Raw genomic sequence first — 12360 nt, 5'->3', positions numbered from 1 at the left:
TGTAGTTTGTGGACCCATTATTTGGATTCCTAGTGGAGTCCAGAAGGATAGTAAAGGGTCCTCCTGCTGGGGTATGTGCTACAACAAGTACTGGAGTTTTAGACACTGCATGTTGAAGTCCACTTGTGCCTCCAGTAGAGTTTGTTTGTAAGAAGGAGGGGATACCAAATTTAAGATCTCTTTTGCTGGAGGGTCACTGTTTTGTGGTGTAGTCAGAAATATTAACAATAGGATATAGCTGTAAAAGGGGGAAGATTTTGCATGGCACTTTACATTTTTCCTAATTCCTCCTTATATCTAGCATTCTCTCCCATGTAAGATGAAACTATACTTCTTCGTTTTCACTATTCCTTTCTTTTAGTGGCTTCATGTTAGAAAGCAAATTAAACTTGCCATTGGGAAGCAGAGTTTCTGAGCCTCTTTCTCATCACCATAGAGATACTTTTTGTCAGGCGCCGTCTGCACGGCCGCCTGACTGCCTGACCGCGCGTCTGGTTGCTATGCAACCAGACGCATCACTTCCGGATCCCCCCTGCCATCCATCTCCTAGCAGTATGACGCGCCCCGTTGCTAGGCAACGGGACGCTATGTGATTCCCGGCGGCAGGCATGACAGCGCTGCAGCGCTGATGCTGATTGGATCCCCACACTATTTAAACCTCTTCCTGTCCTCTAATCAGTGCCAGAGTATCAGGTCTTCCTGTCTCCAGCGTTTGTGTGTACCAGTTGCTGTATTGTTCCTGACATTCCTCGTGCTGCTTGTGACCCTTTTGACCCGGACCGTTTGACCACCCCTATCTGGATTCTGCCTTTGTACTGCGCTCCCTGAAAGTTACTGACTCGGCTTGCCTCACCATCCTTCTGGATTTCCCTTTGTACCTCCTCTACCTGAACGTTGCTGAACCGGCCTGTCTGACACCCCCTTGTATCTCGCTGTGGACTCTAGGAAGGGCCGCGACCTGCGTGTCCCTGCAGCGGAGTCCATACTTCCTTGCGGGGGTTCCTGGTGAATACCAGGGGCACGTTAGACTCCGCGCCTTCCTCTGAGTTGCGCCAACAACAGCAGGTACCCACTATCAGTCATACACCCACTATCAGTCGTGACAGTATACTCTGGCCATGACAACGGAGGGGTCTGGTGAACCGTCTGCTCGTGACCTACTCCTGCATTTGGCTCAACGAGTGGAGCAACAAGAAGCAGCCCAAGCGCATCTTCTACAATGTGTCCAAGGGATTGCTACCCGCTTCGATACATTTCAGAATGCTGCACCCGCTACACCAGCCATAACCTCTGCGGCATCCACAGCATCCAGTGTGGTTATGGTCTCTACAGCGGCCTCCGGTGTACGCATCCCGACACCCGAAAAGTTTGACGGTGATCCCAAGAAGTGCAGGGGCTTTCTGAACCAATGTGCCATCCAATTTGAGTGCAACCCAGGGGCCTTTTCTTCAGAACGCACCAAAGTAGCTTTTCTCATCTCCCTCCTCAGTGGTCAAGCCCTTGCCTGGGCCTCACCTTTATGGGAACAAGGGGGTCCACTTCTTAATAACTCCAACTCTTTCATTGAAGCTTTCAGGAAAGTCTTCGATGATCCCGGAAGAGTTGCTTCTGCAGCTACCAGCTTGTTAAACCTCCGCCAAGGTGACCTGTCCGTGGGGCAATACGCAGTTCAATTTCGAACCCTGGCTTCCGAGTTAAAATGGAATAACGAAGCACTGGTGGCAACCTTTTGGCAAGGTCTGGTGGACCGGATTAAGGATGAGTTAATTTCCAGAGAACTCCCGGCTGAGTTAGATTCTCTCATCTCCATGTGCATCAAGGTGGATTTGCGCTACCAAGAGCGCACGCAGGAACCCTCTCCTGGCAAACGGTTCATACCACGGCTAGCACCCCAGTTCCAAAATCCCATCCTGCCTGTGGACGAACCAATGCAAGTAGGACGCTCTAAATTATCCCTTGAAGAGAGGGAGAGACGCTTCAAACAACGCCTGTGTCTGTATTGTGGAGATCCGGGACACCTGCTAAGAGTTTGTCCCAAGAAACCGGGAAACTCTTCCTCCTAAACGGTGGCGGGGAGGCCGTTTTAGGAGAATCCACAGTTGCTCCCTATTCTAAAGAAAATTCCCCAGAATTTCAGATGGCTGTCATCCTGAGCACCCCCAAGGGTACCTTTTCCACCACGGCCTTTGTGGACTCCGGCTCCTCCGGGAACTTCATTTCGGCGGATCTAGCTTCGCAGCTCCAAATACCTCTAAACCCATTGCCCCAACCGTTATCTCTGACGGCAGTCGACGGAAGTCGTGTCACTCACGGCTCCATCTCCTCCGTGACTTCTCCTGTTCGGTTGAGGGTAGGAGTACTTCATAGCGAAATGATCCAACTTTTGGTGTTGCCGAGGTCCATTAATCCCCTCATCTTGGGGCTACCGTGGCTGAGAAAACATTCTCCTCAGATGGATTGGGACCACGCTCAAGTTATGTCGTGGGGTTTAGGATGTCGCTTTGAATGTCTGTCTAGAGTCTTGCCTCCAAAATATCAAGTAATGGCTCATTCCGAGCTAACCCACCTTCCTGAGGCCTATATGGAATTCCAAGATGTATTCAGTAAAGTGGAAGCGGAGATCTTGCCTCCTCATCGTCCCTGGGATTGCGCTATTGTTTTATCTCCTGACCAACCCATCCTCAAAGGGAGGACCTACCCTTTATCTCGTCCAGAGACGTCAGCCATGTCTCAATATATTTCAGAAAACCTGAAACGGGGATTTATCCGCAAATCTACTTCCCCAGCGGGTGCAGGGTTTTTTTTTGTTAAGAAGAAGGATGGGTCTCTTCGGCCTTGTATTGATTATCGTCCTCTCAACCGCATCACTGTCAAAAATCGATATCCACTACCTCTCATCTCCGACCTCTTTGACAAACTCAGTGGATCTCAAATCTTTTCCAAACTAGATCTCCGTGGGGCCTATAATTTGATTCGCATCAAAGAAGGAGACGAATGGAAAAAGGCCTTTAACACCAGAGATGGACATTTCGAGTACCTGGTGATGCCCTTCGGCCTCTGCAACGCCCCAGCCATCTTCCAAACCTTTGTTAACGATATCTTTCATGACCTGTTATACACTTCTGTGGTAGTGTATTTAGACGATATATTAATATTTTCTAAAGATCTGAAGACTCATCGGGAACAAGTAAAGGAGGTCTTACGTAGACTCCGGAAACATCACCTCTACTGCAAGCTGAAAAAATGTGTGTTTGAGATTAGCCAGGTACCTTTTCTTGGTTTCATCGTGTCGGGTCAAGGTCTTTGTATGGATCCCACCAAGGTGTCAGCTATTCTGGACTGGCCTCAGCCACAAGGCCTTAAAGCTATTCAAAGGTTCATCGGCTTTGCAAACTATTATCGCCAATTTATTCAGGGATTCTCCACCATTATAGCCCCCATTACAGCTTTAACCAGGAAGACTGCCAACCCCAGGGTTTGGTCCTCGGAGGCCATGTCTGCCTTCATAACGTTAAAGAAAGCATTTTCTTCAGCCCCAGTTCTGTCCCAGCCAGATCAAGAACGACCTTTCTTCTTAGAGGTAGATGCATCCTCGGTAGGCATTGGGGCGGTGCTTTTTCAAGAGTCTCCGGCTGGCTCACACAACCCGTGTGGGTTTTTCTCCAGACGATTTCTTCCAAGTGAATGTAATTATGGAATAGGGGACAAGGAGTTACTGGCCATCAAGGCGGCTCTGGAGGAGTGGCGACATCTGTTGGAGGGGGCTATATTTCCTGTTACTGTGTTTACCGACCATCGGAACCTAGTGTTCATTCAAGAGGCTCGTTGCCTTAATCCTCGGCAAGCCCGCTGGGCATCCTTCTTTGCTCGATTTAATATGAAGCTCACATTCTGCCCGGGAGCCAAGAATGGACGTGCCGATGCATTATCTCGCTCATTTGACGATTCCGATCGTTTAAGACCGTTGGTTCCTCAGCATATTATTGATCCTTCTAATATCGTAGCCCTTACTAGGACCAAAACGTCCTCTCCTCCTCCAGGCCGGTCATTCGTGGAACCCCATCTCCGGTTCAAGACCCTGCAGTGGGCTCATTCATCCCGCATTGCCGGCCATGCTGGAATAAAGAAGACAACATCGCTGCTTTGCCGACGCTTCTGGTGGCCTAATGTACGTGCCGATGTTGAGAGATTTATTGCTTCCTGCACTACTTGTGCTCAACACAAAACTTGTAGAAGAGTTCCGGCAGGCCTTCTTCGTCCACTCCCTATCCCCGATGCTCCTTGGGAAAGTGTGGCCATGGATTTTATCACAGACCTACCCCTCAGTGCAGGGTTTACCACTATCTGGGTGGTTATTGATCGATTTTCGAAGATGGCACATTTTATTCCTCTAACTGGACTGCCCACGGCCAGTCGTCTGGCAGATATCTTTATCAAGGAGATATTCAGACTACATGGTTGCCCGAAGGAGATCATTTCGGACCGCGGAGTCCAATTCACATCCCAGTTTTGGAGAACCTTTTGTAAGAGATTGAACATAGAATTGAAATTCTCTTCGGGATACCATCCGCAAACCAACGGACAGACGGAGCGGATCAATCAGGATCTCGAGACATTCCTCCGCTGTTTTACCTCCGACAACCAGAATAAATGGTCTCAATTCCTTCCTTGGGCGGAGTTCTCCCATAATCAACACATTCATGAGTCTACCGGATTCTCCCCTTTCTTTATTGTATACGGAAGTCATCCTGTGTTTCCGGATCCTTTTCCAGTGTCCTCTTCACCGGTTCCAGCCGTAGATACTCTTTATCGGGAGTTTTCTCTCATTTGGGCTAAGACTAAGACGGCTTTACTCAAGGCTACTCAGCATCACAAAATCTTTGCAGATCGTCATCGGAGGGCCACTCCTCTCTTAAAGGTGGGAGACCAAGTATGGCTATCCACCCGGGACCTAAGACTAAAGGTTCCTTCTATGAAGATGGCTCCTCGATTTATTGGCCCGTACACCATCATGCAAGTCATTAATCCTGTATGCTTTAAATTGAAACTTCCTCCTTCTCTGAGATGTCATAATACTTTTCATGTCTCATTACTACGACCAGTGGTACTCAATAAATTCTATCGACCTCCCGGTCGTCCCCCACCAATACAAACCTCTTCTGGAACTGAATTCGAAGTCAGTCGGATCTTGGCCTCTCGCATTCTTCGTGGCAAACAGCAATTTCTTGTCCATTGGAAAGGATTTGGCCCAGAGGAGAGATCATGGGTGGACAAGCAGGACCTTCACGCTCCTAGAATTCTCAAAAAGTTCCTTCAAACAGGAGGAAGAAGAGGAGGGTATACTGTCAGGCGCCGTCCGCACGGCCGCCTGACTGCCTGACCGCGCGTCTGGTTGCTATGCAACCAGACGCATCACTTCCGGATCCCCCCTGCCATCCATCTCCTAGCAGTATGACGTGCCCCCTTGCTAGGCAACGGGAAGCTATGTGATTCCCGGCGGCAGGCATGACAGCGCTGCAGCGCTGATGCTGATTGGATCCCCACACTATTTAAACCTCTTCCTGTCCTCTAATCAGTGCCAGAGTATCAGGTCTTCCTGTCTCCAGCGTTTGTGTGTACCAGTTGCTGTATTGTTCCTGACATTCCTCGTGCTGCTTGTGACCCTTTTGACCCGGACCGTTTGACCACCCCTATCTGGATTCTGCCTTTGTACTGCGCTCCCTGAAAGTTACCGACTCGGCTTGCCTCACCATTCTTCTGGATTTCCCTTTGTACCTCCTCTACCTGAACGTTGCTGAACCGGCCTGTCTGACACCCCCTTGTATCTCGCTGTGGACTCTAGGAAGGACCGCGACCTGCGTGTCCCTGCAGCGGAGTCCATACTTCCTTGCGGGGGTTCCTGGTGAATACCAGGGGCACGTTAGACTCCGCGCCTTCCTCTGAGTTGCGCCAACAACAGCAGGTACCCACTATCAGTCATACACCCACTATCAGTCGTGACACTTTTTAATCTGCCCAAATCAGAGGCACCTTCAGCAGGGAAAATGTAATGTTAATCAAAGTCTCTGAACTATACTATGTATACATGTGAGTTTGGTGTGCGTGATTGTCAACTTTTACTATTACTTATTACCCCATATTATAATTTCTCTATCTATGCAGCTGCAGCTGCATAATTTTCCAGGTTCCTAATATTGGACAGCACGCCTTTCATACAAAGGAAAGCTATTTTCAAGAAGGGTAGATCACGGGGTTCCAATGGGCTTAAGTCCCATTTTTATATAAATATATAGTTATGTCTGGCACAATTGAAGTGTGGTTGAGATGTTTGCTTCTCAGAACGGCGTTTTTTCATCTCTAGTTGGCCCTTAGGCTTTAATGTTAGTGTGGGTGGGAGTGGTGCAGTAACATGTGAATAAAGAAAATCTAGCAACTTTAATATGCTATAATTATTTTATTTGGTAATAAACATGGAACTAAAAAGCGCAAACAATCTGTATGTGGTATATTATTGAAATTGAACATTTAGGGTCTGATGCAGAATTGGCCACAATCACGCCCCAAGTTGCAATCACAAGTTGTGTTCACTAAAAATAATAATATATATAATCCGACAAGTGTTATAAAATATAAATATATATTTACCAGAAGTGTAATATTTGCTTTATATGTGAATTGCTGATTATAACATTGCATTTATGATTTCAATTGTACTTTTGATTTATTCAGAGTTTCATATAATTAGCTCTGTAGGTGAAACACTGATTAGAGCGTCATACTTAAGTTTTATTTGTATACTGAACTTGTTTGAGGTTTCATTTTGTTATACTCTAACAAAGTCTAAATAACGTTTCAAACCAATTCACACACTGCATAAATCTTACCAGGGCCTGACAACTCTCCAAGTAGTTAGAGTCTATAGGCACTTTGTATTCTCCCATATGATAGTAGTACATTTACATTCAAAGAAATATTGTCTCCAATTCACATTTATTCATTAATTTTAATGGTTATGAGAGGCTACATGATATTGTTAGTGGCAATCGCTAGGTGGTAGTTAGACTGTCAATTATTAATTTAATTCAATGAAGGCACATTAGCAGCAGCATAATTTAGCTGCTATCCCAGTCAATGCCTTCTGGGATTGTGACATCAGTCCGACGTCCTAACCCAACCTACGGTTGCCCTTGCTTTTTCACAGGTAAATTAACCTATCTTTTATTTTAAAATAAATTGCAGTCATAGTACAAATAAAATTCAAGGAGAGGTCTGATATGTTATATTTGTTTGTTTTTAGATGTAATATAAATACAATTTGATAGTTTTAACATTCTACTTCAGTGGATTGGAATGTCTCATTTTGATACATTCTGATCTTTGAGTGAACTATTATTATTTTGCGAAAGCACCCCCTCTGAATAACTCAATTTGTTAAGAATAAAAATTCTAAGAACTAAAATAATAAATAATTAGATTGATCATTGAAAGGACAATCCTTTTCTGGTACAGATCAAAGTATAGATATAATCCACCTCTCCAGATGCTAGACAGCGAATGTGCCAGAATCATGCAAATCTGCATATGCGTCGGCCTTTCAGTCACTACTGAACTATAAATTCAGTGGGCTTCTGTATTTCAGCAATAGCTGCAAGGATATATGGTAACTAACTCTGTTGTAGAAAGATCTAGATCTAAGTTGTCAGACATGAATTTTTCTTGCCATCAGGGCCGGATTAACCATAGGGCTAACTGGGCTACAGCCCAGGGGCCTATGGCATCCAGGGGGCCCTTGAAGTGCTCAGCAGCAGTATTGATCGGTCGGGGGCGAGGGCGCCCCAGCCCGATCAGTGCTGCTGAGCACTTTCGCTGCAGTACTTCCCCGGCGTGCTGTATTCTCCTTACTGAGGAGATCTCGTGAGTCTCACTCTCACGAGATCTCTTCAGTAAAGAGTGTACAGCACGCCGGGGAAGGAGGTGAAGGAGGTAAGTGCCGGGGGGGGGCCTTCACGGGGAATGGAGGCCCCCTTAGCCCAGGGGCCTCCATTCCCTTAATCCGGCCCTGCTTGCCATATAAGTATTCGCATATCATCTAGTGGTGGTGTACAATCTATAGTTTCTTCATCACAAATATTCTCCAGGTTTTGAACCCAATTAATCTCCATTTCTTTCTTCACTCACAAACTCTGTTACATTTAGTGGAAGTACCAATGTGGCAAACACTCTATAGGTTGTTCATCCCAAATGTTCTCCAGTCTTTGAACCCAATTAATCAGCATTTCTTTTCTTCTTTCTTCACCCACAGACTCCGGGGCATATGATATTTGAGGATTGAGGACTTGAAATCCGCAGAAGTGCATTATTCCATGCTGAAGAAATTCGGAATGCAAAGAATTAGCAACACAAGCGCATAGATTTTTGGTTCCCAGTAAGATATGATTAATATTCACATATATTTATGTTAAAGTTTCTGAACCTTATCAGACGTTATGCAATATTTAAGAAGTCAATCATGTAAAGATATTTCCCTACACAGAGCAGACTTTCTGACTGTATCAAAGCACAGCACAGACAACCTCTTTCAGCAGTAAATGGATAATAACAGCATAGTTCCCAACTGTCCTGATTTTGGTGGGACAATCCCGATTTGTGGAGTCAGTAAAAGTAGCAGGACAAAAAGAGTGTGGTGTAGTTTAGGTGCAAAATAGGGGTGGAGCTTATTTTTGTCCCGATTTTGAGATTCTACATGTTGGGAGGTACGTAACAGAATACTAATTTACACTCATTTGCACATCAATGTACTGTAAATAAATGTACCCCTTTCTTCTGAATTGCCCCTGTAATATCAAAATATATCAAATTGTACAGATTTTATGTCAACACTGGCTTCACTAATACAGATTCCTCGGGGGGGGGGGGGGAGAAAGCTATGGAAGGTTTTTCATCAAACACATGTTGAGAAAAATTACAGAGGTCCTCTTGTATTTCTATGTCCATAGTTGAAAATAATATAGTGCTATATTTCAGTCTAGATAATAAAAAATCATTTTACTCTAATTGGTGGCAGGGTTGGACCTGCCCATTTGAGTAATGGGGAAATCCCGAGGGGCCCCGTAGCCTGATGCTCCAGACTTTGCCATAGGGGCCCACTGTCTGTTCCCATGCAGAAAGGCACAGAGCTCCCTACGCTATTAATCATCGGAGACATACAGTGATGATGCTGAGGAGACGGGAGCAGCCAGCCTCTCACCAGGCCAGATCTTCTTTGCTGCTTATCCAGCCGCATCAGCTCACCACAGGGATTAAGAACGAGGGGCAGGAGAGCCTGCCACCAGCATAAGAAAAATAGAATAAGCAACATTTTTACTTTTCTACAGTACTGTGTTTCATGCAGAATTTTTATCTATACCTTTTTTTTATTAAGTTATATTTTTTAAACATATGAGTATATACATGTACTCATGGTAATGGATTTGTATCAGATCATCTTCTATTGAGCAGAGGCACTAGACAAGGTCTGTATCTGATTTGTAGTTTGCTCTTGCACTTTAATTGTTAGGTTTGCACTATGGGGCTTGTGTAGAGTAGGGATTACTGAAATGTATGCATTTTGCAAACTATACAGTGGCTCTGAATACTAAATAAATTACAGACACAATATGCACTTAAGCTTTCAGTGTAAATTGCGTTCAACTCTTTATAAGGCCCTAAATATATTTATAGGACCTTAATCTTGTTATAAAAAAAATTGTACTCTATAAGAAAACCTCAGGGCACAACATTAGAGGTAATTTAGCATAATTATTGTTGCATTTATACCTTGTTACGATAGTGACAACATTTTATAACTTTTAGCTGTAACTTGCCAAACATTTAAAAAAATGTCAGCATGGAGCAGGCTCTGGGCCTATGGTGAGGGGAAGGACCTGTTGGCAAAATCATTTGCATATATAAAGAATTACATACTGGCACTGGTGACATGTTCAGTCTTCTGTAGATATATATGTGTATAAAAGCATAGTTGGCACATATTTTCTCTCCCTTATCAATACCCTTGGATAGTCATAGGCAAACTGAGAGGGGGTTTCCTAGTGCCTGGAAACCCCCCTCCAAGCCTGGGGTACTGTATAATTAAGGTGGCTGGACCCTGCCCCCGCTTCACACGACTCTGCTTGAAAAGAGAGAGTTGCGTGCATCTAACAGTAGTGCACAAAGCGTTGCCCATGTATATTATGGGGATAGGAAGAGTTGGAGGGCAGCCAAGCATGGTCTGAAATTATAGCCACGCCCCCATTCATGCTTGTCATGCCCACTGGCGGCGTGGTGTGGAAACCCCCCTCTACAAATCCTGCGTTTGCCCCTGGATAGTGTACCATGTGTAACGACTAAGTGAAGAATCTGTGTTACCGAGTGAAAAATATCTGCTTAGTTTAGCTGTGAATAGTTCAGAATATTTAAGTTAATTGCAAAAAAAACAAACAACTTCTGTGCCATAATATGCAAATAATTATTGTAAACTCTGCTTCATCTGTGTGTATAATGTGCATATATTTTGCATTGAAATAAATTGATGCATTATTTGTTTGATCAGAAATACTTACTTGGATTGGCCAAAGAAGGTAACGGATATCTCCACTTTTGCCTTCTTTACTGAATGTCTTCTCTGTTCCCCCAGTAGTAAATGAAAGCAGTGCTAGTTTACCCTGCACAGAGAGGGAATAGTGCAAACAATGAATTGAATGGAAGAAATGCATTGGATTTTCACATACTGTGATTAGCAAGAATGAGTGTTTACTACTGGGTGTGACAGTGTCTTGTAGTTTTGGTTACTTTACTGATTAACTCATTAACACCCACTCAATGCTTTTTACATTGGGTGGACATTGGCTATAAACATGGCGGATGCACATTTGGAGCCACTGCCGACGGCTCAGTAATTTCTGCACAGTCGTTTATACAGAATGCAATTCTTCTGTATTCCGCATTCCCAAATTGATGACATGATCACTGGTGCCCCCTGCAGGACAGAGAGATACTGGACCTACAGCTACTATGTTTCAGCTGAAAATTGAGCTTGTACTTCGATTCAAGATATTAAGCTTCATTTAGAGCAGTTGCTGAAAAATTAAAATGTATTTGTACTTTGTACCAAGTTCTATTGTGACCTACTTATAAAAAGTACAAGTTAACAAAACTTGAAATAAAAAAGATGAAATAAACTACGCAATCATTTCTAGCTCATACAACTTTTCCTAAATTAGAATAAATTACACATGCAGGGTATCAACCTAAATGTGAGAAATAGGGAAACACATTTATAAACATATTTATAGGAGCACACTGTATAGTAAAGCCACCACAAGATTTTGGGTGGATTGTATTATTAAGCCAACATATATTTTAGGGGTTTTAGGTGTTTTAGGTGCACTATAACACTGCCAGAGATTTAGGACGCCTGCATTTTAAACCACCATATATTTTAGAAGTCTGTAACTTCACCAGAAATCAGGGTTCTGTATTTTGTCACCAACATAGAATAGAGGGGGACTGCATTATAAAGACACCAGACCAGTCTCTATAGAAAATATGCCATGAGCCTGGGATTTGTATAGTAAAGCCATTCAGGCAGGCCTGGCGCTCCCATTAGGCAAGGTTAGGCAATTGCCTAGGGCGCCGGGCTCTGCAGGGCGCCTCGAAATAAAAAAAAAACTGTAATCCACGGGGAGGAGAGGGGGGAAGGGGCTATGAATCTTACCTGCATGAAGCTGCTCCTCTCTGCTCTGTCTTCTCCCCTCCGCTCACTGACAGTGACAGGCTGTGATGATGTCTGTGAGTGAAGGGGAGAAGACAGAGCAGAGAGGAGCAGCTTCATGCAGGTAAGTTAAAGAAAGACATGGGGAGGGGTGGGGAGGGAAGCGCAGCGGCGATTTTTAAAGGGGGTGGGGATTTTTAAAGGGGGGGGGGATTTTTAAAGGGGGGGCGCAGCAATTTTTAAAGGGGGGGGCGGCGATTTTTAAAGGGGGGGCGGCGATTTTCAAACTGTGCCTAGGGCACCAAGGACCCTAGCACCGGCGCTGCATTCAGGATAGTTTGCAATGCAGAGATTTAAGGGACCAGCATTGTAAACCACCAGAGATTTGAAAGCTTGCATTTTATAGTGATCTCCAGAACAGGATTAACATTGAATATTAGTCACTAGAATGCATTGTGTTTTTGAGAATGCACTTTGTATTGCATAGAGTTCATTCGAATGCTCTGTGTATTATATAGAAGTCACTAGAATGTTGTCTCTATTGTAGAGTTCACTATATATTCACTATATATTTGGCTATATAAACAACAACCCCATTAGATAACAACGAC

The 12360-nt window shown here is 44.4% G+C and overlaps 1 protein-coding gene across 1 annotated transcript in view; it reads right to left on the bottom strand.

The window, feature by feature from the left end:
* Positions 1-8060: 8060 nt before the first annotated feature.
* The window catches only part of NQO2 (N-ribosyldihydronicotinamide:quinone dehydrogenase 2), a 47766-nt gene continuing 43466 nt past the window's right edge, over positions 8061-12360 (bottom strand). Inside the window, exons 5-6 of the mRNA XM_075214391.1 lie at positions 10599-10700; positions 8061-8366 (exon numbers count right to left, since the gene is read on the bottom strand). Of these exons, the coding sequence (XP_075070492.1) occupies positions 8193-8366; positions 10599-10700 (276 nt within the window). The 3' untranslated portion in view covers positions 8061-8192. The remainder of the gene's footprint in view (positions 8367-10598; positions 10701-12360) is intronic.

This window comes from Mixophyes fleayi, chromosome 5 (assembly GCF_038048845.1).
Source record: "Mixophyes fleayi isolate aMixFle1 chromosome 5, aMixFle1.hap1, whole genome shotgun sequence".
Taxonomy (NCBI): domain Eukaryota; kingdom Metazoa; phylum Chordata; class Amphibia; order Anura; family Limnodynastidae; genus Mixophyes; species Mixophyes fleayi.
Note: the sequence above shows the minus strand (reverse complement) of the source record. Positions and strands in the feature narration are given on the sequence as shown.